This window comes from Aquila chrysaetos, chromosome 21, assembly GCF_900496995.4.
Source record: "Aquila chrysaetos chrysaetos chromosome 21, bAquChr1.4, whole genome shotgun sequence".
NCBI lineage: Eukaryota > Metazoa > Chordata > Aves > Accipitriformes > Accipitridae > Aquila > Aquila chrysaetos.
In genome coordinates this window covers 18,170,917-18,196,736 of record NC_044024.1, presented here as the reverse complement: position 1 = coordinate 18,196,736, position 25,820 = coordinate 18,170,917, and the positions used below count along the sequence as shown (strand labels likewise).

General features: G+C 35.9%; 1 protein-coding gene across 4 annotated transcripts in view; it reads right to left on the bottom strand.

The window, feature by feature from the left end:
* STAG2 (stromal antigen 2) overlaps positions 1–25,820 on the bottom strand; it is an 82,272-nt gene that overhangs the window by 16,410 nt on the left and 40,042 nt on the right. For all 4 annotated transcript variants that reach the window (XM_029996709.2, XM_029996706.2, XM_029996708.2 and 1 more), the window contains exons 3-23: positions 25,693–25,771; positions 24,356–24,517; positions 21,487–21,583; positions 20,091–20,167; positions 18,579–18,783; positions 16,177–16,328; positions 13,686–13,759; positions 13,448–13,571; positions 12,167–12,265; positions 11,991–12,070; positions 11,347–11,454; positions 10,347–10,458; positions 9,629–9,746; positions 8,793–8,896; positions 7,836–7,928; positions 7,558–7,647; positions 6,289–6,492; positions 4,585–4,655; positions 4,148–4,235; positions 3,972–4,052; positions 682–774 (exon numbers count right to left, since the gene is read on the bottom strand). In XM_029996709.2, the coding sequence (XP_029852569.1) occupies positions 682–774; positions 3,972–4,052; positions 4,148–4,235; positions 4,585–4,655; positions 6,289–6,492; positions 7,558–7,647; positions 7,836–7,928; positions 8,793–8,896; positions 9,629–9,746; positions 10,347–10,458; positions 11,347–11,454; positions 11,991–12,070; positions 12,167–12,265; positions 13,448–13,571; positions 13,686–13,759; positions 16,177–16,328; positions 18,579–18,783; positions 20,091–20,167; positions 21,487–21,583; positions 24,356–24,517; positions 25,693–25,771 (2,311 nt within the window). The remainder of the gene's footprint in view (positions 1–681; positions 775–3,971; positions 4,053–4,147; positions 4,236–4,584; positions 4,656–6,288; positions 6,493–7,557; positions 7,648–7,835; positions 7,929–8,792; positions 8,897–9,628; positions 9,747–10,346; positions 10,459–11,346; positions 11,455–11,990; positions 12,071–12,166; positions 12,266–13,447; positions 13,572–13,685; positions 13,760–16,176; positions 16,329–18,578; positions 18,784–20,090; positions 20,168–21,486; positions 21,584–24,355; positions 24,518–25,692; positions 25,772–25,820) is intronic.

The window sequence follows — 25,820 nt, the reverse complement described above, 5'->3', positions numbered from 1 at the left end:
ATTCTTTTTCTCCTGATTCAGAGATCCCAAAAATCCTGGGACTCTGAAGAACTGAGGAATATATTCTGTATGCAGCATCATGGTGAAGGGAAACAGACAAGTTGCTCCTGTACGTTCTCACAGGTTTACACAAGAGGAAGAAAGTTGTCTTCACTGTTCTTGAGTGGATGGGCACATATATATCATACTACAGAAAGCATTCAAAGATAGAACTAAAAAAATAACTTCTCTCTTTTAAATAGCTGTCCCTAGCTCTTCCAGCTCAGTGTCTGCGAATCCACAATCAGCTCCTCTGGAGGTGTGTGCCATGACCACATGGTAAGCAAGAGCTTTGAAATGGAACTCCCCCGCCTAACTTACAAACCAGAAAGCTTCTACAGTACACCAGCCCAGTCATTGTTTAAAGAAACAAACAAAACCCCCCTTTGAATAAAAGTTTATGCTGCCTAAAATTACTAGAAAGAATCAAATTTAAATTGATTCTGAAATCCTACCTAAATTACCTAAAGGAGGGCAAGCATAGAAGTACAGTAGGTATTCACACTCAAAGAGCATTCAGCCTAAACATCCAAGATGCACCACATTCCCACATAAGCCCTAAAAATATTAGCAAGAGGAACTTTTCAACTGCTTTAAAAGTATAGTATTAGAAAACTACAAGGATAAACAACAATCACCAACCTGTTCCTTAACAGCAGTGTTTACATTGGTCAGGTAGTGTTGACAAATTTGACAGAACACTCTCATCTGCTTCTTTAGACGTAGAAGATCCTCCTTTAAAGAGAAGGATTTCATATAACTGTTTTGCTTTTTCAATTTTGTAGTCACATTTAGTGTACGCATTTTCACAGAGCTATCCACCACAGGCCTTGTATGTAGTCATAACATTCAAGTCCACTGCATTATTTAAAAATCACTATTACAAATAAAAATAGCAAGTAGCAATTTCCTCAATTTTGTCATCCTGTGTACCACAAAAAGAAATGGAAGTTGGGATGAAAATAGTGAAGTTATTTATTAATAGTAACACCCCCCCCCCAAACCAAACCTAAAAACACCCCACCAACCACCACCACCCCCGCCGCCAAAAAAACCCAACCAAAACCAAAACCCAGAGCAGGAAGCATTTTCTCTTTAAAATATCAGTATTTTCAACCTAGAGGATAGATTTTAGGTAGCTGTTTATAACTAACCCAGACAAGGCTACATGGTATTATTTTATTTTTTTTAACTCACTGCTTGGGGATAAAGTAAAATGTCAGAGGAGAGTTTTCTTCCCCTCTTCCATGGGGGGGGGGGGGGGGGGGGGGGGGGGGGGGGGAGAGAAGTAGCTTTATAAGTGTTGCAATAACTTCCAAAAAAGTAATTATTGAGCAAATAAAGTATCAAATTGGTAAAAATACCACCCACATATGCGGCATAGCTGGTGTTACTCAATGATGTGAAGATTCTAACCCAAGCAGAACTGGGGAAGTCCTATTACAAAAGACCAACTGTGTACCAGCATCACGCCAGACAAAGAAGAAATACCCCTGAGAAGTTTAAAAACTATGCATGCAATCTAAACCGAAACAAGGCTCTCCCTTCAAGAAAGAAGGTAACACTGGTACAGGGTGTCATTTAATCTCAACAGGAATCACAAAAGCAACAGCTGCTTCTTGACTATGAGTTTAAGTATAATATGATTTTAGAACACCTTCACTACCTTTTCTCTCAACATTTACCATTCAGATTACTATACTGATGTTAAGAGAATTACACATGGGAATATTTTCTTTCCTTTATACAGAATTATTTGTTTAAATTTTAATAAAAATTGAACTATTTATATAGTCTTTGATTGTAGCAGCCTGTATTATGAAGTTAATTCCCATACTTAAGTCAACCTGTTCACAAGCGGCACACACTTGGTTACTTTTGTCACAGAAGAAAAAACAACACAAAAAAACCCCAAACCTGCTAGCAAAAAAAAAAAAAAAAAACCAAACAAAAACCACATCTTTAGGCACAGTACATTTCCATCACTTCTGGTTCTGTGCTTCAACTTCTTTGCTGTTATGTTCCATTGGCATTGAACAGAAATCAATGGAACTTCTGTACGTACCACGTATATTTGGCAGCAGTCAAGCAGTTACATACAATAAAATAGTTGTGGTTCAGAAGCTAAACCTACGATTTACCAAATTTTTTATTATACAGGAGCAGAAAATGGTCTCAATAAAGGACCACTTTTCAAATAAGTTCTTTTCATTCCTGCTGAAAGTATTACAAATTATATTTTACTGCAAAATAGCTAAGTTAATCTTCATTTCTAACCTAACTTTGCAGTATTTCACTTAGCTTCTGCAGTCAGGCTTGTAATAAACCTTTAATCACTATTACAAAAAACTCAAGACTCCTGTTTACCCTTTGAACAATAAGATAACAAAGCCTCCAAATCCTTCACTCACATAAGTGGCTCTCAACAACTATGCATCCCCTTCAAATCTGATATTTTTTGTTTTGGAAATGTTATTAGCCGTTAAAACCTAGATGGTAAACTAGCTAGCCAGCCAGTGTTGAAGAAGTTCACATTTATTCAAGACACCTTCAGATTGTAATTACCGAATCAGTAAGGCCACAATTATACATTGGACTAACGATGTCTTAACATGAAAAAAAAAGAAAAACCACCATAATCTCACAAAGGTGTTATCTGTTATAAAAACCATTAGTACAAGTTACATAGCGTGCTTCTCCACTCCTGTATCTACCAGAACCTGATACTACCACACCCTAAAATAAAGAAAAAAGAAAAAATTTATACATCCTCACATTAAGCTTATTGTAAAAATGGATTAATTACAAATTACAATTTATTGATTATAATTTATTAATATTGTGAGTTCTCTTTGTTTTCTCCCTAGTAAATTATGACAGATGCATAAAATTTCTTTTTCTTAAATTAATTAGAAGTATGGCAAGCAAAGTGTTTAAAAAACCTCAAGAATTTACTTATTTCATCTCTGACATAAATATGGGATGTGTTATCAGTAACTCCAATAACAAAGTACAACTCCAGTGTAAATTCCAGTGAAAGAGCACAAAACATACCCTTCTTACAGAGCTGCAGAAGGTTTCCAGAAAAAGTATGTTTGACTGTAACTTTTTTTTTTTAAGAGAAATCATCAAAATGTTTCAGCACTTATGAGCTCTGTTCCAAACTGTCTAGCCTTTCAAAAACCATATTTCATTAGGCAGTTCGCACATCAAACCACCTCATCACCCTCTTCAAGCAATGCTGTCCAGTGCATACAAGAAACCTTAATCCTTCCGCCAAGATTTTTCAAGAAGTGAAATTAGAAAGATGACATTTGCCAGAGCTCTGCCCTTCAAGATTACTATACATAGAACCAGAACAGGCCCTCTTATTATTCCCTCAGAAAGTTTGAAATTTAACTTAATCTTTTCACATCTTTATTTAACAACACATTTAAAAGACTGATGAAGAGCAAAGTATGACTGAAGCATACTGAGCAATAAGAATACTACGATAGTGAGCAAATTCTTGTATCTCTCTGACTTGTCACTGATATTTCACAGTTTGCAAACAAATTCAAACCCACTACTTAAGAGTAGTAAGACTGACTATACAGTTTTGTAATTGGTAGTCTACCCCTCCTTACCATTGTTACTGTGCCAGACTAATAGGTATTGCATTTATTTACTACAATTACTTTAGAATTCTGTCAAGTTAAACATAATACTGACATTTAAAAAATAAAACCACAACAATTTAGAGAAACACTAGGTTTAAAAGGCAAGCATTCCACTACTAAAACTATGGCTTTTTAAGAACTTATTAGAAAAGCAGGTTTAGGCAGGTACCAGCATAAAAAAAAAATTCTTAGCCTTAATTCCATCACAGTTCCCACTTGATGACACTGCAGGTATGTACAAATATTTACTAATATAACTGGAACAAGGCATACCTTTGTGGAACTGCTTTCAGTAATTTTTGCTAGCTGCCAAAGGATTACATAATGAGTACACTGCAGTGCATGAATAACAATCTGAAATCAAAAGGAAGAAACACATTAGATGACAAAGCCCAATAAAAGACAAGCTATTTACTGTTGTACCTAAAGAACACATTTTAACTACAGACCTGTTCTGGCATGTCTCCATTTTCAATGCCAGTTTTCAATAACTTGTAGTTGCAGCCAAACAAGTCCCATCTTGATAGATCATGAGCACTGGAAGCATTAGAAATGAAGCAAAGATGTAATTTAACACCATTTCTGCAACTCGATGTTAACAACTACTAAAAGCTTTACTGGTCAAACAAACAAACAAATTTAAAAAAAAAAAACCACCCCACAAATACCCCCCCCCAAACGCCAAACAAAACCCCCAACAACACCACAAAAAAAACCTGAAGCAAAAAACCCCCCAATTTCCTTTTTGTATACATTTCTTCATATATTCAAAATGCGTCATGTTCTGCACAACTCTCATTCACACTAAACACTCCAAGTTACACCAAAAAAACCCCAAAACCAACCCCCCCCAAACCCTGACAGATGTTTGCAGAAGCCTACTTACTTGTGAAAAGCAGTGATTCTCTTCAGTGTTGACAAGACTTGATATGCATCATCTTCATCAGGTTCTTCCCCCTATTTAATAATCATATAGTAAGATATCCCAAGCAATGTATGCTAAGCAACTAGGAAACTTGATTTAAAACAAACAAACAAACAAAAAAAAGCCCCCAAAACAAAACAACAAACAACAACAGAAAAACCAACAAAAAAACCACCGAGCCCCAAAACAGCCCCCCCCCAACCAACAACAACCAGGGGAGGGAGGAGAGAACTGCATCTAAATGAATTATCAATGACACATTTGTTTTCAGTAGAGTTAAAGAGTTAAGAGAGAGTGTAGCAGTTTATGTTTAGAAATAGCAGCACAAGGAGAAAAGGGAGGGGGGTGGGGAGGAGGGACAAGGGAAAAAAAAGAAAAAAGTCTAGGATAGTGGAATACAATGTATTATGTAGGTGCTTCCATATTCTCTGAAGAATCCAGCAGAGGCCACTGTCAGACAATAGATACTGGACTAGATGGGCCACAGGTCAGTACCTCAATCTTACTTTAATCACAGAAAAAAGTCTCTGAGAGAGGTAAGGGAAGTGTTTTGTTCTAATTTTCCCACAAGTTCTAATAAACTTGCATTTGGAGGAAAAAAGAAAAAAAAAAAAAAAAAAAAAAAAAAAAAAAAAAGGAGTAAAAAGGAAAGGGTCCAAAAAGTAACTATTTCAGTACATAGGATGAACTATCTAAGGTCACAGAAACTCCTCAGTGTATCAGACATACTGCAAGTCCAACACGTTTTACTGTTCTGTAATTGCACAACCTTATCAAAGCACTATGGATTTCAACACGTCTACCAGAGTATTTGCCATTTTCCTTCAAGCTAACCGTCTGACATTTCATTTCCTTGCTTTATCTCTCATTCTTTGCCTCACAAAGGAGGAAATAAATGGATTACTAGGCATATTTCTTACATAGTCCACATATGTCCAGGTTTCTAGAGTGGAGTCCTAGTTCAGGCCAATAAGCAAGAGGAACAGGAGCAAAGCTTGATAAAATAAGTCTACATTTGAGAAGTGTGGAGAATAAAGTCATCAAAAAGACACTTCCCATGCTCCTTATCACAGATTAGGAGAAGGAGGAACAAGTTTTGTCTGAATGTCTGAGATCTCACATAGTGAAGTTAAATACTGTACAGAAAATTCTCACTCTTCAGATTAGGACAGTGTGGGAACAAAGTGATTTTAAAACTATTAACTGCATCTGCTTGCATTCAGGAAGGGAGGGGGAGTGTCTTCTAGAGACTGTGATATTTAAACAACAGCAACATGCAATCACATGCAAGACTAGCAACATTAGTACATCTGAGGAGAATACTAGTGGAATTACAATGCTACATCTCTCAAAAACATGAGCTTCAAAACCTAAAGGTGAAAAGTTTACATGATTTCATAGTTTACCTAAAATTTCTCTCAAATTCTCAAAACATGCTTGTCAAAAGGAGATTAAAATTAAAGACTCACTGTCCTAATACAAAAGAACAGTCTGAGTTCACATACTTACAGCAATGATACTGTTGTATTATTGTGCTTGACTTAACAGTTTTGAAAGTCAGGGGGAAGTTCCCATCCCTAACTCACTGACTTGCATAGGAAGGCAGAAAAACATACTGGAAATATTTACAGGGGCAGGAAAAGTTGATCTTGCACATTAAAATACCTCTTGCAGGAAGTCTTCAAGAAGTCGATTAAACTTGTCTGCCAATTCATCTATTAACTGACTTCTTGCAATGTCAACCCTGTTGAAGATTGTGAATTCTTCATTACAGAGAGCGTGGTATGTTTTTGAGCAGGCTTCCAAAACATCTATATCTGTGTGCTTCTCCACAATATCCCGGATTTGTCGCAGTAAGGCATCCAAATGCTAAAAGAAAGATGAGGCGTGGAAAAAAACAAACATATTCATACATATATAAACACACGCTTATTTGTAATAAACCTTAAGGAATTTTAAAAGATAAATTCCATTTATTACTTTTGTAATTATGATACAGAACACAAAACGCTTCTAGAAAGCTGGAGAAGCGTCTGAGTAAATTAATCTATTTAGCAAAAATTAAGTAGGAGTTTGTCAAAGGCTAAACATTCAATGCATTTTAAAGTCATTAAAAATTTGCAATTGTTGGTATGGTTTTATCCAACACTTGAATTTGCAATGACAACTGAACAACACAGAAGCATTTATCTCCCACTCACACAAACGTTTATACATGGTCTTAAAAGCTGTATAATTGAAGATTTAGTTTCATAACGCTCAAGTGTCAGCACTGAAACCAACTTCAGTTGTTCTTATATGCCTCCGCTCAACCCGAGTTGCTCACTGCTTCTCTATCACTGCTAGTCTATGCTGTCACCTAAACATTTTATTACTTTTTTTGACCCTAACGATTTCCAGCTACTTGCTTCACAATACAACAAAATAGTGCATCTGAGAAGGAGAAAGTAAAGATGAGAACAGCTTACACCAACTTCATCACCGTAGCAGATAAAATGAGAGCAGCAACTATGTAATTTGTGATCTGGTAGTTTTCCCCTTTTTCATGCAATGAAGTTGGTGGTTTATTAGTTTCAGTGACCAGAAAAAGAAAACTTATCAAGCTATTTCTACAAGCTTTATTTGCAAGCAGCATACCTCAAACATGACCATAACCCAACAATAAATGCTCTCGCATCAAGTTCATTTAACTGGCAAGATTCTTTCTTACAAACTCCCCACACAGGCCTTGGAAGACTCAAACTTTCAGTATCTCTAAGAACGGCAGTCAGTCACAGCTCTGAAGTCCAAGTCTCACTCTCAACAAGGGTTATGATAAAGAAAGTCTCACTTACACAAAAATACACACCTACAATGGTAACTGAAATTCCAGTGACTAAGTCTAAATTCTGTTTTTTCTCCTTTTGTGTTAAGTGTTACTGAATGTTACCTTACCTTTTCTAATCGCCCTGTTGTATAAATTTCCAAATCGAAGTACTGTGGTAACTGCAGTAAGTTGGTGACTTTTTCTGCATCTACAGAATACTGTAAAATTGACAAGGAAAAAAGTTTAAATGAAAAAGTCTTGAACAACACAATTGTTACAGAGAAAATATTAATAAAGACTAATAAGAAAAAATTAAGACTTGTGCCAGCTATACAGTTAGTTACAGAAACTATATTTGTTAACATTTCAACAACAGTCCATCAGCAAGAAATAGAATTAAACCTACCTTTGCTAGCAACTGAGGAAGTGCCACTGCAAAAAGTTCAGTAATTTTTGTCCTGTCATCCAACTGGGTTTTCTTTTCCTTTGCTGTCAGCACCTAAAATATTGGTATTGTGAAGATTTTACAACTAAAAGTTCTGATGCAAAGTTTCATTATCATTAATGAAATGACAATAGGTACACAGACCTTCTAATATCACTGTAAAATATCAATGTAAAAAAAAAAAAGGGGGGGGGCAATAAAAAAAACCATTGAGGATTCAAAAAATGCAATTTAAAGTTACACCTAATACTACTGAGATTGTCTTGAAAACAGAAGTGACAATCTAGAACAAAAGGTTTACCTTCCCTGCAACAAAATACCACCATCAAAACGCTTTTCTTGACAATGAAAGAACAGCAAATGTTTCAGTTTACTTAGGATTTGTAACGATATTTACTCAATTCATGTCAATCTGATCTCATAAAATTTTTCACTCTGTACCTAAACAGGTTCCTTACCAAAAGCTGCACCAGTCTTGAAAGCAGTTCCCTTCCCTGCTTCATGCCCCAGTAAAAGAGGGCTGCCTAAACTCTATATAATCAGAGAAAAGCCAACTGGTGGACTGCCCTCCTTCCAAAGAGCCTATGAAGTACATTCCCTTCCCACATTTTGCTCTTTCAAATTGGAAATAGTTTTAACTTTCCCAAACACTGATTTTTGTTGTCCTTTCCAACCAATACTTCTTTCAAAATCTATTTTGTATTACCTTTAATATGTAGTCCAAACAGTATTAAGCATGTGTCAAAGTCCAGAAAAAGTGAACAAGACAGGTTAGTCAGATACTGGAAGCTGCGGAGACTGAAGCTCTTCTGAATTCAGTCCCTTCAGCAGCAACAGCCTACAACCTTTTCCTTCTTCCCACACTGCCCCCACATAGCCATTCCCACATCTCTAGAGGAGTAGTTTTTTGCTTCCTACCCTTTTCCCTGTTCCTCTTCCCACAGGAGGATGACATTCAGCTGCTTGCCGAATTGTACAAAGCATTATTTCAATCAGTGCGCTCTCCTGTCTATCCGTTAAAGCTGAAATTTAAGAAACAGATGTTAACACACAGCTTGATTTTTCATTTTCCACCAGTATTAGTATCTAAGGATCAAAATATGTTTATTTTTTAAAAGAAAAAGACAGGCATTTAGGCCAATAGCTCATTTCCAGGGTGGGTGTGGCACAGGGGATAGAGAAGATAAGCACCTTACAAAACAACACAAGAAAATATTTAAAATTGAGGGAATATCACTGGATGAATCACAGGACAGGATGAAACAAATACCAAGTTTTATAATAGTTTTAGTTCTTTTTCATTTTTTAGAGGTCCATTTACTAGGACCTATGAATTACAGAATTATACCAGGGGCTTTGTTTGGTTTTACTGTCATTAAAGAAATTACAGTATTTTTCCATGGGGTAGTTTTAGCACTCAACAGATGAACCAGTTTCACAAGCAACTTAGTTTCCCTAATGCCAGAAGTCCAGCCTCAACCTGTGGAACAACAGGGCAACTGGACACAGCATGCTTATTCCCTCTCTTTTCTCCCTCTTCCCACCATGGTTTTTCTGTGTCTCACTTCCATACCAGAAGTGATCTCTTTCTACTCTTCCTCATATTTTATAATTAGTATTAGTGGTTTATTGTAGTCATGTAAAAATAGAGAATATTATGGGGACTCATAAATGTAAACATCTTATTTCCTTATAAACCAAGACTAACAGAAACTGCATAGCAATATAAAGAAAGATCTACAAAAATCTCTTACGTTCTTCTCCATTGAGAGGCTCCTCCAACAGAAGACTGTTCATACATTCCCAGTCTTTCAAGAGGTCTGTTGCACAGTCCCACATGCTGTCCACAAGATAAGCAGCATGTTCATGCAACTAAAATGAGAACAGGTTAAGTATTTTTCTTTATCAGCAATAAAGTTCATTACAGAACTTGCTATAACACAGGGTATTTTTCTCACTTGGCTCCTGTCTGTGGCAAAAAAAAACAGAGAAAATTTTGCGAGCTCTCTGGTTCAACAGAAGCCTCTTTTCCCCAATTAACTTAAAAAGATGAAACCAGACCAACTGCTACAAAGAGTAGTGCTACAAGATCTGTCAGAGGTCGGACGACAGAGGGGTGGGGGTTGTGGGGGGTTTTTTTGTTTGTTTCGGGTGTCCCCCCCCCCTTTGTCAATCTCCTAAATCACAATTTTTTTCCACCTATATATTAGCATGAAGAATGACAGAAGAATATTTGTCAGAGTAGAGCTCACAGCCTGTCTCAACACTGTGTACTGGACAGATCCTTCAGATAACACAGCCACACAAAACACTCCTTCAACCTACAGGTTGCTCAATAGGAAAACCAGGAGACATTCATGGTTATTAACTAATGAGTGGGGAAAAGAAAAACAACAAATTAATTAAAACCAAACAAAAGCCAAAAAACAAAACACATTGCAAAAATAAGGATGTCCCTGAAACTCAACTTACTTCACTTTCCAAAAAGAAAAACACTAATGTCTTCACAAGATTAGCATTTGGACTTTGTCTTCCCCTCCTTTTAAGTATTCCATCATCTTCAGGATCTCTGCGGCTGAAAAGCCTAAAAAAAAAAAAAAAAAAAAATTATTTCGGGACAAGTTTCTTCTTCATTGCCTTTGCCACAGTCAATTCGTATCAAGATACTGTTTTGGTTTTGTTTTTTTTTTTTACAGACACACACTTAATACCTTGCTGCTTGGCTTCACATTATATTTTGAAAGGAAGTAATTTAGGACAAGTATCATTTGAACAATTTCATATATGCCGAGTTGGTATTTCACTGACTGTTTCCAGTGGAATGTATAATTATAACAAAATACTTTACAAACATCAGTCATAATTGCAGGTGCTTGAGGTTCCATGCTCTTCTATAGCAAATTACGTTTTCTGAACCTCCCCCACATGAGGCTTTAAAGCAGCAAAGAAATACTGGAAGAAGGTCTGAAAAGTATTAGATGGAAATTCTATTTTGTTTCCCTACACACCTGATGTGCTGAATCTCTCTCTTTTTTTTTTTTTTAAGCTAGAAAAACACTTTATTAAATGGTCATGTGAGCCAACTTGGGAGGGGGGAGGAACTACAAAAGGGAAAATACTCCTTATGATGCAAGCACAAGTTTTAGGTACCAAACTACATGAGCATTTTAAGATGTTTCACAGAACACAGGAAGGACAGTAAAAAACGACGACAGAGGAATGTTTTTATTACATTCCCTGTAGGTATAAGCTTTTAAAGCACAGCCTTCAAAATTACTCTGTATTTCCCATTCAGAAGAACTACAACAGTTCAAAAACTACAGCAGTGTTACATTTTCTGTAAGTTATTTCTTAAGGCCACTTCATTATTCAGTTTTTCCTTTCCTTAATTTAAACTAATCAGAACTGTAGTATTAATGCACACACCAAAATCTACAGGAACAAGAAGTTAACTATAATTTCTCCACCTTACTTTTTATAAAGAAATTCCCCTGCGGCAACGGCTACTGGCCGGTGAGCTGAATAAACCAGATGGTATACATTTTCACAGTCTTCTGCAGTCAGAACTTCTTCACTACTCCTAGGGGTGGGGATGGGAAGAAGGAAAGGAAAAAAAAAAAAGCTGAGTCAATATAAATTATGAACTCTAGTGAGGGAGATGGAAATCAAGGAGAATCTAAACCTTTTCCTTCAATTTATCATCCTAAAACCTGAAACAAGACAGCTTAGTTCCAAAATCTTCCTAAACAAAAATTACTGATAAAGTATGAGCATTCGGTGGAAGGTTATGCTCAAAAGTTCAACTATAGTGTAATGTTCAACACGTCCTATATTTCTTCAGTTCAAATATTGCAGGATAGCTTCAAATTCAGAAGGCTGAATTCTGCGTTTCTAGCCTTTACACTTATTTAACTGTGGTACGTAAGTAACAGCACTGTTCTAGCCAGATTACTTTTGAAATTCCAATTTGTTCCAGTGTAAGATGCGTAGACATTTCTCTAGAGTTTGGATTATCTGAATTCTGTCAAGCTGCTGTCCTCACCCACAGGTATGAGAAAATACTTTTAAGTTTTAATATCTGTTGTAGGTCAGAAAAGGAGATACATATGTACTTACTGTAAAACAAGAGTGAGTAATTTTATTGCTTGGACTGCAACATCATATTCTTTGTCAAGAGTCATAGACACAATTCTATCCTAAGAACACAAAAGAAAGTATTTTCAAAGAGGAAAGAAGTGTAATACAACTTTAAAAAAATTCATATGTACTTAAAGATATGAAGTTACACTAACCTTGAACCGACTGGTGAAGAGTTCCAATTTGGAATTAAGCTCTTTATTATAGTAAAGCCCTTGCAAAGCAGTCAGGCATTTGAGTCTTACTTCCCCTTGCTAAAATAAAATTAAGAACTGGATTAAAAGTCAAGTGTAGGATACATATGTGATCTTCAAATCATACAAGACAAGTTTATTTTGCAGTCTGAACTAATTCAAAGCCTAAGATTAAATGTTGCCAAGATATACTGTCAATAATCATGTTAATGACATAAGAATATATCCTTGTTTGTAACAAACCAATGAAGGGAAAAAAAACAAACCAAAAAACCCCCGTCATTGTCTTACTGCAGTTAGTGTCTCTGTAAGTCAAAATACACTTGTTTCATTCTTTGAAGATGTACTCTAAGTGTTCGAGATACTTCTAAGTAGAATTTAGGTGTTTCCTTTCACTTAAATTAAAACGGACGATATCTGTATCATTAAGGACAATCTCTTGTTACATTAGAATTACCAAGTAGATACAGAGAAATACTACTCTTGAAGTGCAAGATCTACGTTAGCAGAGAACATGTTTTAAGGTATAGATATAGAAATACTTTTCAAAAGTCTAGGACAACTGACTTCACGCAGTTTCTTATAACCCCACTGCCAGAGGTTATTGTTTTTTCATACCAAACCCACGAACAGCATAGCATGATTGAGCATCCCTCATTTGTTTCACTTCAAATTCAATATCTTGAAGTCTCCAATGCAAGAGCTGAGACAATGCGCTGACTCAGCAATGAATCAAGGAGTATTTGTAAACTATCTGTTGACCACTCCAAGCAGAGAATAATCTCAAACTGGTAGCTGGCAAGTAACAGCTTGAGGCACTCATCAGCACAAAAGGGGACTTTTCCCATGCTTTTCACAGCTAGCTGAGAATGCTAAAAAGTTTCTTAACTTGGCAAAACAGAGAAACTGTTAGGCTATATGACTGGATTATTCCATGTGAAATGCATTAATTTTAAACAGTTAAGTATTATAAAGTAGAAGTCAGTACCAGCAATAAATAAATAGAAAAAGCCATTTCCTTACAAATAACAGTTCCTTAAAATCTATATTCACTCTCTAAAACCATTCAAACGATTCAAGTCTATTTTATATATATGTTGACATGCCCATGCTTATAAGTCATAAGAAAAGCAGTGACTGATTAAAACAGGTAAGAGATCAGAACCTACTCTGGCAAGATCAACAACCAAAACCGTGGAGTTATGCTTCATGATTCCATTCCTTTTCCTCAATGCAGCTTACCTTATCATGCATAGTCCACCCTACATATTTTAAGTAGCTGTCATTGAGAAAGGCGTCACTGTACATCTTCATCCATATTCCAATCTCTTCAATACAGATAGCTCTTATTTCAGCAATTGCATCTCTGTGGAGAAAAGTGGGGCAATAGGATCAAACAGATGAATAATTAGAAATAACTTGTCACCAGCTTCCCAAATAAATTAATGAAGCTACAGATTACTTACTAAGAGAAACTTACCGGTATCTATGCACAAAAACACCTTTAAATATTGCATTCATCATGTTTTCTATTTCATCCTGATTTTCCTGAAGCTGAAACAATGAACAGAGTACATAAACAGTGAGCAGCACTTTTACACTCAGATCAGATGGTGCCGATGCTAGACAAACTACATTAAGTTAACATTTGCAAGTGTGGCCATTAAATCCTTTCCCAAAATATTCACAAATCTGTTTCACGGTACAATATGCTATTATTTAAGGAATTGTATATACCACAGCATACAAATTTTAGTAATTCTGACCACTGGAAAACTGTTCTTCAACTGTAACACAGACATCTTAGGTTTCTGCAAGCTCCTCCTTAAGTTATTTATAAGAAAACATGATTTAATTTTCTAGTAACTTTTTAAGCCCAATGTTCAGCCAAATTTTTAATACATTTACTATGTCTTTATGGACACATATTATTAGAACAATACCCAAATCACGTGAACTGCATTACATGGAGTTTTTTCTGCACGCTAAAGAATCTGTAATCTAAAAAGACAAGATACAGATGAAGAACACTGCAAATGACTACATGGGCAGCATATACTCTGTTTTGAATACCTCTTTCCTCCTCATCCATTACATAATTACAGAGAAAAAAATGCAGAAACTGATCAAGGTATTGCAGAAAAAATTAATTTAAGAATATGGAGCTGAAAAATAATGGAGGAGATAAATTCAGTCTCAGAGTAACAACACAAGAGCAAGACATGCAAATGAGTTGAAAAATTATATATGTTGTGTTTTAAAACACAGAAAATTGTATTTGCTTTTAAAGTGCAAGTCAGTCAGTTAAAGGATTGGAAAACAACTAAATATTGTCAGTAGACAAGCATATTCTTTCTGCAGTTTGAACTATAAAGATAGGACAAATTGAGACAATGTTAATGAGAATAGTCAAGGACTGAGGAAGTTGACATTTTGGTGGATCAGAATGGGGAGGTAGGAAGAAGAAAAACCAACCCAAAAAAACAAAACGAAAAAAACCACCCACCCACCACCAAAACCCCACAAAGAAACCACCAGAGATACTGCCCAGATTGGGGTGGGGGGGAGCTGCACCCACAGGGAAATGGGTACAAAAGGTAAAGGACCTCTCCTACAGAAGTTTAAAAAAACAGCAAGAACAAACAACTTCCATAGCACCACAAGATTTGGGAATTTATAGAAGAAAGGAAAAAACTATAAGGAAATACTTAAGAAGAAAAAGACTAAGTAGAAGGAAAAAAGGACTAACAAAGCAAAATATTTAACATGTTCTGGGCCTAAATCTAACACTTGCCCACAGTAGCCTCTGAAGTAAGAAGGGGGGGGATTCAAAATATTAAAAAAGACATGCAAAAAGAATCAAAGAATAAAGTGAATTTTAGTACTGTATAAGGCTGAGTTATAAATAAAACAAAATCTGAAATCAAACAAACAACTGGATGTTACTTCAAAGCTTACTTTCATTTAGTACAGGAAAAACAGAAAATCAAAACCAAAACTAGAAAAGCTGGTAAGAAATCCTAAGAGCTAATATACATAAGAGCAATTGAGATTGCGAGTGCTCACATCACTGCCTTTTCTGTGTGTCTATGTATTACTTATAATAGGACTGGTCCTGCACACACATATAGCACAACTACATTGAGTGGTTGTTTAAGGGATCAGTCTCAAACTGCAAGATCTTTTGTGAGATGAACAAAAGACAAAGTTCTTAGTTTATCTGAATTGTCAAGAAAGTAAAGACGTTTTAACAGGTAACAACACAAAAGTTGAAGAGCAAAAGTGAGATGTTTCCTTTGATCATGAGAAGGTTGTTCGTTTCAGACATTAGAAATGAAACCAAAAAAAACCCCAAACACCAGTTCCCCCCAAAATAAAAACTTAAACCTGAATGAATTAGGGCTTTCAACAAGACAGCACTGTCAGCAATGAATCAGCAAGTCCCTTTGACACAAAAAAGAAAGAAAAAAGAAGTAGATTGCATTTTCAATTTTGACAGTGTGTTCTGTAGAAGAAAAAAACCTCATCTAAAGCCTTTAAACACACTTTCTGCTGAGATCAGTATTGACATCACAAAAGCAGATTTTTGCCCCAAGATCATGGGTTTCTTCTCTAGAAGCCAAAACCAGTTAGTGTACGGTAATTTTTGTTACATAATTGAACTCAGTTTAGTCAAGAAATACAACAAAAAATTATCTATTACTGATGGTAGTCTCTCTTGCTAACTTTACTAAAACGGCACTATCTGAAATTTTTTAAGAGCCTACATTTATTATTTTACAGAAAAATGGATGGTAAGAAGCACCTTTCAAAGTAATTAAGTTTTTCAAACATTAAACATGAACACCTTAAAAGAACGAAACAGGGACAAGTAACAACTTCTTAAAAAAAAAAAAATACAGAACAAGATTAATTATTGTCATTTATCAACACTCATCCTATGCATACCAGCTATAGACAGTTGCACTAACCTCCTTTCTTTTCTGTAGTAAGAGTTCCAGCCTATCATTAGCTCGTTTCCCAATTATTTTATTTCGTTCTGCTTCATACTGCCGTTGTGTATTGTCCATGTTAATACTAAGGTTTAATGCCACATTCACTAAAGCAGTCATCAGCTTCATGGCTACAAAAAAGAGAAAAGAATAAGGATTATTTAAAAGGTTACCTGATCTAAGAAAAATGATAAACAAAAATCTTGACACCTCCTCCTGTCAACCCTTTCTGTATTTATGAAAATATATTCACTGTATATTTCTTGATACCCAAACTTTAGCAGTGTTTTACTAAGCACTGCATCATTACTTATCAACAGAACAGAAAAAACACTGACATTTTGTTCTTTTCTTTCTGACAATTTTTAAGTACTAAAAGCATTATTGTTGAATTGAGATACAGGATATGCTCCTCCCCCCCCCCCCCCCCGAAAAATGAAGATGGAATGTAAGATTTAAAAACATAGCCCAGGAAATATTATTAGAATCAGTTAGCAAACTGGTATTACCAAATCATTCAACCTCAAACATACAAGTTTCTTTCTTCAAAAGGAAATGTCTTAGACAACCAACTCCACCATACCACACCATTCTTTTCCCCTCAATTTCATTTTAATCAGGGGCAGTTTTCTTTAAATATTCCTTTATTTGCAGAAGCAGAGAAAGACATTAGCCAATTAGAAGCCAGAGAACTGACCAAAATGTAAAATACACTCGGGTGGGATTTTTTGTGTGCTTTTATTTCTGTATCAACCCTTTTAAAAGGGGTGCAGACAAATATGCCTATTCCAGAAACCAGGAGGTGGTCAATAGTATACTTGCTTTTCTTACGAACTTTTGTAACAACGAGGCATGAAAGGGCTTGCATTGGCAGAGCATACACAGAACATTATTAAGCATGTATCACTAGCATGAAGTTGATGAGTAAGGCACAAAGACATGCAGATACATTGAAATATCATCACACACTGTGATCTCCAAGGATATCAGGATGAAAAGAACAAGTCTGAGCTAATCATAGAAACCAAAATTACTGCAAATAACAGTAAATATGGATATAAGCATTTTGTTGGCTGTCTCTATCCCATATAAAACACAATCTTCAAGAGTACAAACTGTAATCTCATATGAAATGCACAAGTAATTATGCAAAATCAACAGAATCAACTACTGATGTGAACAAATGCAAACAGACTACTGATAAAAATTATTTTGTGTGACAGAAATTAATGTGCAACAGGGTGACTTCTGCAACTTTTATTCAGGCACAGCTCAAAAAAAAGTAGTAAAAACTTGGTTTTTAAGAACGAAAATTTATATTAGTCATATGGTACAAATTGATGATAGAGCAGGAAGAGTATATACTCCTGAAATAAAAGGTTTTGTTCCTCTCTCCGTAAATGCCTTGGCTAGTGGAAGTCTCATAGCAGCAGCCTGATGTGCAGCGTGCTAATGTATATTCAAGAGAGACGATCGATGAAATAGAACAAATTATCAGATAGTCAGAACTGAAGCTGGCTATAGATCAGCCAGTTGTAGTAAAGCTATTTCCAGTGTGGCAAAAACTCAGTTTCACATACAGTCTAAATTCACCCTTGTTCAGACTAGAATTGCTATAAGCCTTACATAAGTGGACTGCTGCACAACGCCATCTGAGAACCTTCTTCATTAATCAACACAGGTTTAGGACTTATCCAAGAAGCTTGTCCTTTGTCCATATAATGATACATTTATTTAAAACACGCCACACTTAACTCATAAGGGATTTCTTTGTAATTTAACAGATTTGAAAAAAATCATGTAAAAAGGACAATTACTGAAAACCATACAGAAATTTAGTGACTGTATCAGTGATGACGCATTCTTTAAAATTACTTCTAATGCAATGAATGGAAATGCTACTTTCAATTACATTGTGCCACAGCCTCAATATACCGCACAACTGAAATTTGTAGTAAAAATTGCATCCAATCTAAAATATGACTTCTGTTTGACTTAATGCAGAGCATAAACAGGTTTGACTGCATCCGAGGTTAAAAAGATACCTACACCCTTATTATGACCAAAGACAAACTTGTAGAATCAACTGAAAAGTTTCCTTCTATTTACTTTTTCTACTAGACTTAAAGCTAACAAAAATTAAGTACTAGACAGCTGGTAAAGAATGCTTTGAAACAATGCTGGGTTTTTTCAGTAATGAAAAACCAATAAAGACAAGGTAAGAAAGTTGTACCAAAACAAGTTGCATTAGACGAAAACTGTATCACACAATGAAACATGAGTTGCATGTCGAATATCAAGGAGTTCAACCAGAACAATTCTTTCCCGTGCAACACAAAGCATAAAATGGAAGCAATACACAGATAATATAATTCACTGACCTGCCAGTGTGCTAGTGTGCCGAAATGCTCTGACTTGTGAGTCTGACAGCCCCGTAAGCAGTGAAATGACAGTATCCATCATATATTCATCATATATGATGCTATATTGACATTGTCGGACGAGTACTCCAATGAACTCACAAAAACTGGATTTGAACTTCTTCCACTGGGGACCAGCCATAGTAAGCGGATAATCTCCACTATCCTATTAAAAAAACAAAAAGGGAAACAAGAAACTCTTTCAAATGTCTTAAAAGTCTTTTTATTAAATAAAGATTAAAAAGAGATGGGTACAACTTTAATGCCAAAATCTCTGGTGCCATAAAAACGATATATCAGAAGAACGTGATTCCACAAATATGCATCTACTTTGCAGCTCGGGCTTGTTACATGCAGAGACAACATTCTACAAGTCCTACCATAAACCCGAACACAACTAGATATACTGAAATAACTACTGATTTCTTCTTTCTGTCCTACTCCCTAAAAAAAAAAAAAAAAAAAAAAAGAAGTAATTCATACCCCTTACAATCTGTTTCAGGTTACACTAGAACAAAAGAACCATCACATGAACGGTTAATTGACATGTTTAAGAACACTCAGTTCAGGACTATAATAAAGTTTACAAGGAGATGCTTACATATCAGACTGAAAATTCCTGAAGTTATAAAATGACCTACTACAGCACCTTGAACATAACAAATGTGTGTTCCTCTCCTGATTCAGGAACTTTTACAAATAACAGTAAAATGGGGGGGGGGTTAAACAAAACCATATTAAAGTTAATATGTTAACTTCAACTCTGTTAAAGTTACTTATGTTTTTTGGATTTTAACTGGGGGGGGGGGGGGACAAGGACGGGGAGTATGGGATTATTTCCATATTAGACAAATTTTGGGAAGTTTTAAAGCTACCTTTATGTTCTTCGGAACACAAGGTGAAAGGAATACCACTCAAAAATAAACCCACAAAAAACCAAAACACCCAAAAAACCAAGGCATCTCATTTACCCCAACACTCAGTGGAACAGAAAGTAAGACACAATTTAAAGGAAAGGAAGTTATAATCCCCATGAAAGGCAAGGCATTAGTCTTCAAGTAGAGAATAATCACATTCAAATCCCCACGATTTGTAGACTAATGAATGCATAAAAATAAATTTAGCAACCATTTTAAAAGTTAAAGACTTAAGGGCCTTACGTACACAGCAGGAACAAGGAGGCATCCCACACAACCCCACAGTAGTAGGAGTTCCCACTATTCAAAAACTGAAAGTCGATATTGATTTCTTAAACCATTAATAAAACAAGTTATATTCATGCAGAGCTTTACTTCCTAGTCTTACAAATTCAATGAAATAAAGGAGTTCCAAGATTTTCATTCATAAAAGTCCTGCCATTTTTGCAGCTGACCTTACCCTCGAAAGAAACCTGTAGCAACATGATCCAGTAAGATTAGGAGAGGTAAGATAAAAAATTAATATAAATACATTATCCGCACTTCATTAAATTACCTCATCAAATTCTTCAGTCATTTTTCGGATTATTTCAGAATTCTGCATATGTCGGAACATCTCTGCTGTAACAACTCCTACAATGTAAACATTAGATTATTAGCACTTTTAGTATGAAAGAGGTAGATGGCAGATGACATGCCTCCTGCTACAATGTAAAAATTATCAATATTCAGCTAACCTGCAGATTACACATGTATTTTTAAAGAAGTTATACATTTTTTATTTTAGCATCCGTGGATAACAAGTGCGTGGCACCAATACTTTTTCTTTTATATATATATATATGTGTGTGTGTTTGTGTGCATGTACACACACATCTAGAATATACTCATTCACTCGTATTCAGAAGTCAAAGATACTTGTGCCAAACCTCTTCATCAGCCAAGAGACTACACTAGTCTGAAGTGACCTTTCAGGACTCATGATTCTAAATGGTATAAGACAATTTTGAACAGTTCTATTGCTACTTATTATCTTCTGCACTGTAATAAACACAGTGATTTCACGCAATTTCTATTTCTCTTAGCCTCAAACTGTTAGAGTGTAAATGGTGATATAAAAAACAAATACATCTCCTAAGGTTTACTGCAACTATACAGCAAAATTCATGACAAGGATCATCTCAGAAAGCATTAAAAGATTCTGTAGTTTTATCTGGTAACAATAATCAAAAGGTCACTGCTCTTGAAAGCATAGATAACCTCTGAGGAATGGTGTTAGCTTTCTAGAGATTTATGCACATTAGAAGTTTATCAGGACAGAGAAATGCTTGAGTGGAACAAATTACATCCTGTTCTACTCTATCAAGTGCAGCGACACCACAGAGTAAATTACCTTCTCCTCTTCAAAAGGAGGTGAGGGGACAAAGAATGGAGGATGTGGAAATGACAAAAGAAAACCAGAAAATAAAGAGGAGAATAAAATATGGAAATACAATCTTACTGTACACAGGCTACCATGAAGCTGTCCACAATATCTTTTAAATCAAGCATCTCTACAAAGGCTATGAAACAATCTTAAAACACTCAATGATAAGAAGGAGATAAATCCAAACTAGAAGTCCAAGACTGAACAAGCTAAACCATCAACGTTAAGAGAGATGGTTTTCTGAAATAATAGCAGGAGCAGAGGAAGATGAAGTAAGTGTTAAGTACCAGTACTGCATTCTCTCTGGTGTGAATACAAAAGGCTTTATCTACGTTTTTAAATATAGTCTCATATTTTAAACCTCCTGCTCCCACCTTCAGAAATACTAGCTTAACTACACGAATCTAACAATGTAAACTAGCCGCAGGGATGGAGGAGTCCTACAGCATATGTAGTATAAAAGCAAAGAATAAGAATCATACTATAATATTACTTAAATGGATGAGTAAACATTTCAGTATCTTACCTTTGCAGCCTGAACACTGAATAAAGAAGTTAATGAGATCAAGAAGTGCTATATCTCTGTCATGTTTGTATGACTCTATCCAGTCATCCACTACAGACTGAAAAGAAACAAATATAAAGGCACTTTTTAGTTTTCACAAATTGAAGACAGTGAGTGTTATTTAACTGCTTTCCAGCGATTCGTTTCTTCCATAAATAACTTGAACTCTGTTGTTTTTTGATTAATACAGAACAAAATGTTTGAATGATCCTTTACTGCCATAATATCAGTTTTCTTGAAAAGAACTCATTTCATTCTATAAACATATACAAGTATGAAACTGACACCTAAACATAAAGCACAGGAATACCATAATCTAAGCTACAGTAACTTCTTTTGAGGAAGAATGCAAAAATACTTTGCAGAAGGAGGTTCTCTCCCCCCCCCCCCCCCCCCCCCCCCCCAAACTAGTGATGATTTTCTAAAGATAATATTTAGGTGTTCAGTTCCAACAGCTACACATCCCGATACTCTTCAAAAATGTTGCCCCTTTGATGAACTGTGCTCCACGCACATTAGCCGTAACAGGATGAGCAGCACTGCCCTACACTACGGGAACGTTAATTACTCTGTATTCACTAAACCAAACAGGAACACAAGCATTTTACTAAAAAACCTTAAAGGGAAACAAATTAATAAGAAACCTATGATAATGGTTTTGAGAAAACAGAATTTTCATGCAATTATGTTTAAACCATCCATGTGTGTAGTACAAACTGTCTGCCACATAAGTCATAAAAACATGTATCAGACAATTCATTAACACAGGCACAAGAGACTCACTTCAGCATCAAGGTCTCAGTTTTGTGCTTTTTAATATGTTGATACCCTGGCCCTAAAATCTAGAGTCATTCTAAATAAAGAGAGATGATGGAATAGTTCAGAACTTCCAAAAGACAACTGGACTATGCAGCATCTCCAATGCTTCCCGTCTGTACTCTCCTCAGTGCTTACTCTCACAGGCAATAATGGTGCAAGGACAAATAAAACATATTGCCATGCAGGAAAAATTTTTGAACAGAGATACAGCTAAATCCCCCTTCCCTAAATTTAAGATTGTTTATAGTATGATACACAACTTTTGTCAGCAAGACAAAAAGAATGAAAGAACTCAAAGTGAAACTGTCTTAGCCTTCCCAGTAGGAGCAGAACCTACAAACTAGTACTGATTTGATTGGTCTGTGGGGAGGGCATTAATAATCTAAGAAACACCTTAAATTAGGCTTATAAAGAAGGTCACTGTGGAAGAACAGCATAATGCTAGGAACAGCAGAAGTATTTCAGTTAGGCAGCCTTGTTTTCAGAACTTATTTATTTTAAAGAACCTCCAGCAAAACAGTAGTTTCTTGAAACATTTTGTCTCAGTGGATGAACTACCTGTTCTTGCCAGAGAACAGACACTAACTCAGACGAAGGTATGGAACAGGTTTTAAAAATAAAATTAAAATAAAATAAAAATTATTATCAAAATCTTCTCAGGTAAGCAAGAGCTGAGGACCACAGAAAAAACTTTTTACATTGAGCGCTGAAGTGGACTGTAGAAATACTTTGAGAATTTTTTTCTTCCGTAATTTTGACAAAAAATATTGACTTAAGATTAACTATTACCCAAGTATCAATTCCCCAATTCAACAGAATAATCAGGCCTGGCAAAGGTCCATTTTGCTCTTGGAAAGCAAAAGATTTTGACTGTATATCATTTTAAACTGTTACATGTGATGAAGATAAAACCGCTGTTAATTGGCTGAAAATGCAGCGCACACAGCAACAGTTAGAAAAGTATAGTTTTTCCACCCACTTTGAAATACGGCAGAACAAAACAAATGATGCAAGTATCAGAATTTCTCTGTGCAAATACATCGAAGTAGTCTGTTCTTTTTCACAACTCTGAACTAAATTTCTGCCAAGGAATTCAGGCTTCAGGGTTCCCAGCTCTAGCACAGTAGCCTGCAAATCTTGAGGGGACTGCATATAGACCCAGCTTCCTGCAAGTGTATCACACAAGCTGTATACTCTAGATTTTCAGTCCCAAAGATAGTGTTTCTTCCAGGCTGCTGAGGAGTCACATGAGTGAGTCAGCAGGAAGGCTTCATGGCTGACAGGCTTACACTTTAACTCTCTCTCCACTGCTAGATTCACACAGTCAAGCAAACGCTTTACTGATTTAACTCAACTTAAGATAAGAAAAAAAAAGTGTGCTAAATATCTTAATACTGACTTCAGTCCTGTTAGTAAATGCAGTGGAGACAGTGCCTAATGCAGAGACTTCTAACAGGTTAAAATTTCCTGACCCCAATTCCAGCCATTAGTGTGTTGCAATATACATTAGTCAAGTCAACTTACGGGAAATTTAAAGAGTAGCCCTTGAGTTGCAGCTAGTGATTTTACTTTGGGCAAGAGAAGCAATTATTTTTTTTTCAGATAATCTAAGCTCTGGGGGGGATCTACAAACTACAGATTTCCTGTTAAGTTCTATGACAACTACAGGCATAAACCACATTTGTATTTAGTTAAAGTCCTTTTTGTGTGGCTGTAAAGTCATGTATCGTTCAGGATACTGAAAACCTACTTTGAATCATAGCTTGAATTTCTTCATTATATATGTGATTATTCATGCCTGACATGTAGAAATGAAAAATCAGTTCGTTCAAATTCAAACTTTAACAATGTAAAACCACTTTTTTTAAAAAAATCTTAATCTGGAACTAAAAGCTAGAAATTGAAGAAAAAAATTTACTTCAGGCGTCATTTTATTAAATCATATGTACAGGAAAATTGTTGTATTTCAATTGCATATTCATCCAAGGCACAGAGATATCCCAAGTCTTACCTGCATAGCACTCTTGCCCATTTTAACTACCTCAAACAGCATCATGTTTTCCACACCATTCTGTTGGTGATGTCCATTCATCCGATTCGGACCACCAGGTTTCCCTCCTCCGTTTCCACTTTTCCCCTTCTCTGCTGGTCCCTTTTTTCCTTTTTTACAGGTCTGCAATCACAAACACACATAAGAAGTTTTAACTGTGTATTATGTAGTAATTGAAAAAAAAAAAAAAACCAAACCCAAATCACTATTCATACCATGACAACTATACACAAGGCTTTCTGTCTTCGGGAACGATTTAAAATCCAAAGTTGAGAATAGCTGATCCTGACTGATACAAAGACCTGCAAGAATTCTACAGGTTCCACTTCCTCCTTCCCTCATTTAAAAACTTCTAGCCACTAAAAATTCAATTAGTGACAGTGTATGACACAAAGATTTTCCTCGTGTTAAATTGTAAAACAGATTATACAGATTTTATTTAAAACAGCTATGGCAATTCCCTTAACACACATCACAAAGTCTCCTCTGCAATTCATTAACCTTTTGTTTTTTAATTTGATCACACGTTAGCAAGTGAGGGTGAGGAAGAGCAGACAGGTGTCTCTGTATTTGATTCCCCAAATCAAGTATGACTTACAGAAAGAAAAAAGAAAGAAAAAAAATTTAAACAGAAATGACTGTTGTATAGAATTATTTATCACCACCTCTTAATGACCGGGCACTCTGTACCAGTACAGGTACATGGGGTGCCCGGCAAGGCAGTCACAGCCCAGGCCAGCCGCCGTGCAGCAGCCTGCCTGCGACACAGCAATGAAGGAGCCGCATGTGGTGGGTGCCAAGCCAGTGAGAGGGCAGGAGCCACCCAGATGGGGAGGACATGGGTCCGATGAGGGGAGAGAAGGGCTATTTACTGGGTTTAGACCTCCCCACTCCAGTACTGCAACCTCCTGTCTGCAGCCTATTAAAAAAACCCTTTCATTTCATTATTGGTTTCTGTTCACTTTTCAAATTAAGAGAGTGCCAGAATTAATGACACCAACCAAAAGAGACTGTATTAGCACCAAATTTAAGTATAGGATGGAACACGTGCAGAGAGACTAATCAAATCAAAGCTAATCTTTTTCTCCCCCACCTCCCTTATGCCATCATAGCACTAAGGAAATATCATGCAAACACTCAAGATGAAGCATTTCAATGCAGATACAAATATGAACTCTCTTCACAGAACACTCGCATTTTCAGAAAATACTCTTAGCTCATTCAGCTTCAAAGCAAGTGCTGAACTCTTCAATTCCTAACAGCAGAAGTCTTTCAGTATCCCTATAAACTGAACATACTTTTCCTTTGCCTTGTTTTTGGTTTTTTCCTTCAATATCCTCAAAGTCTGTATCGGAAGAGAAGTGTGTTTCAGACTCCCTGCAAGGATGAAAAGACAAACCATTTACACATGTCATCAGAAACATTC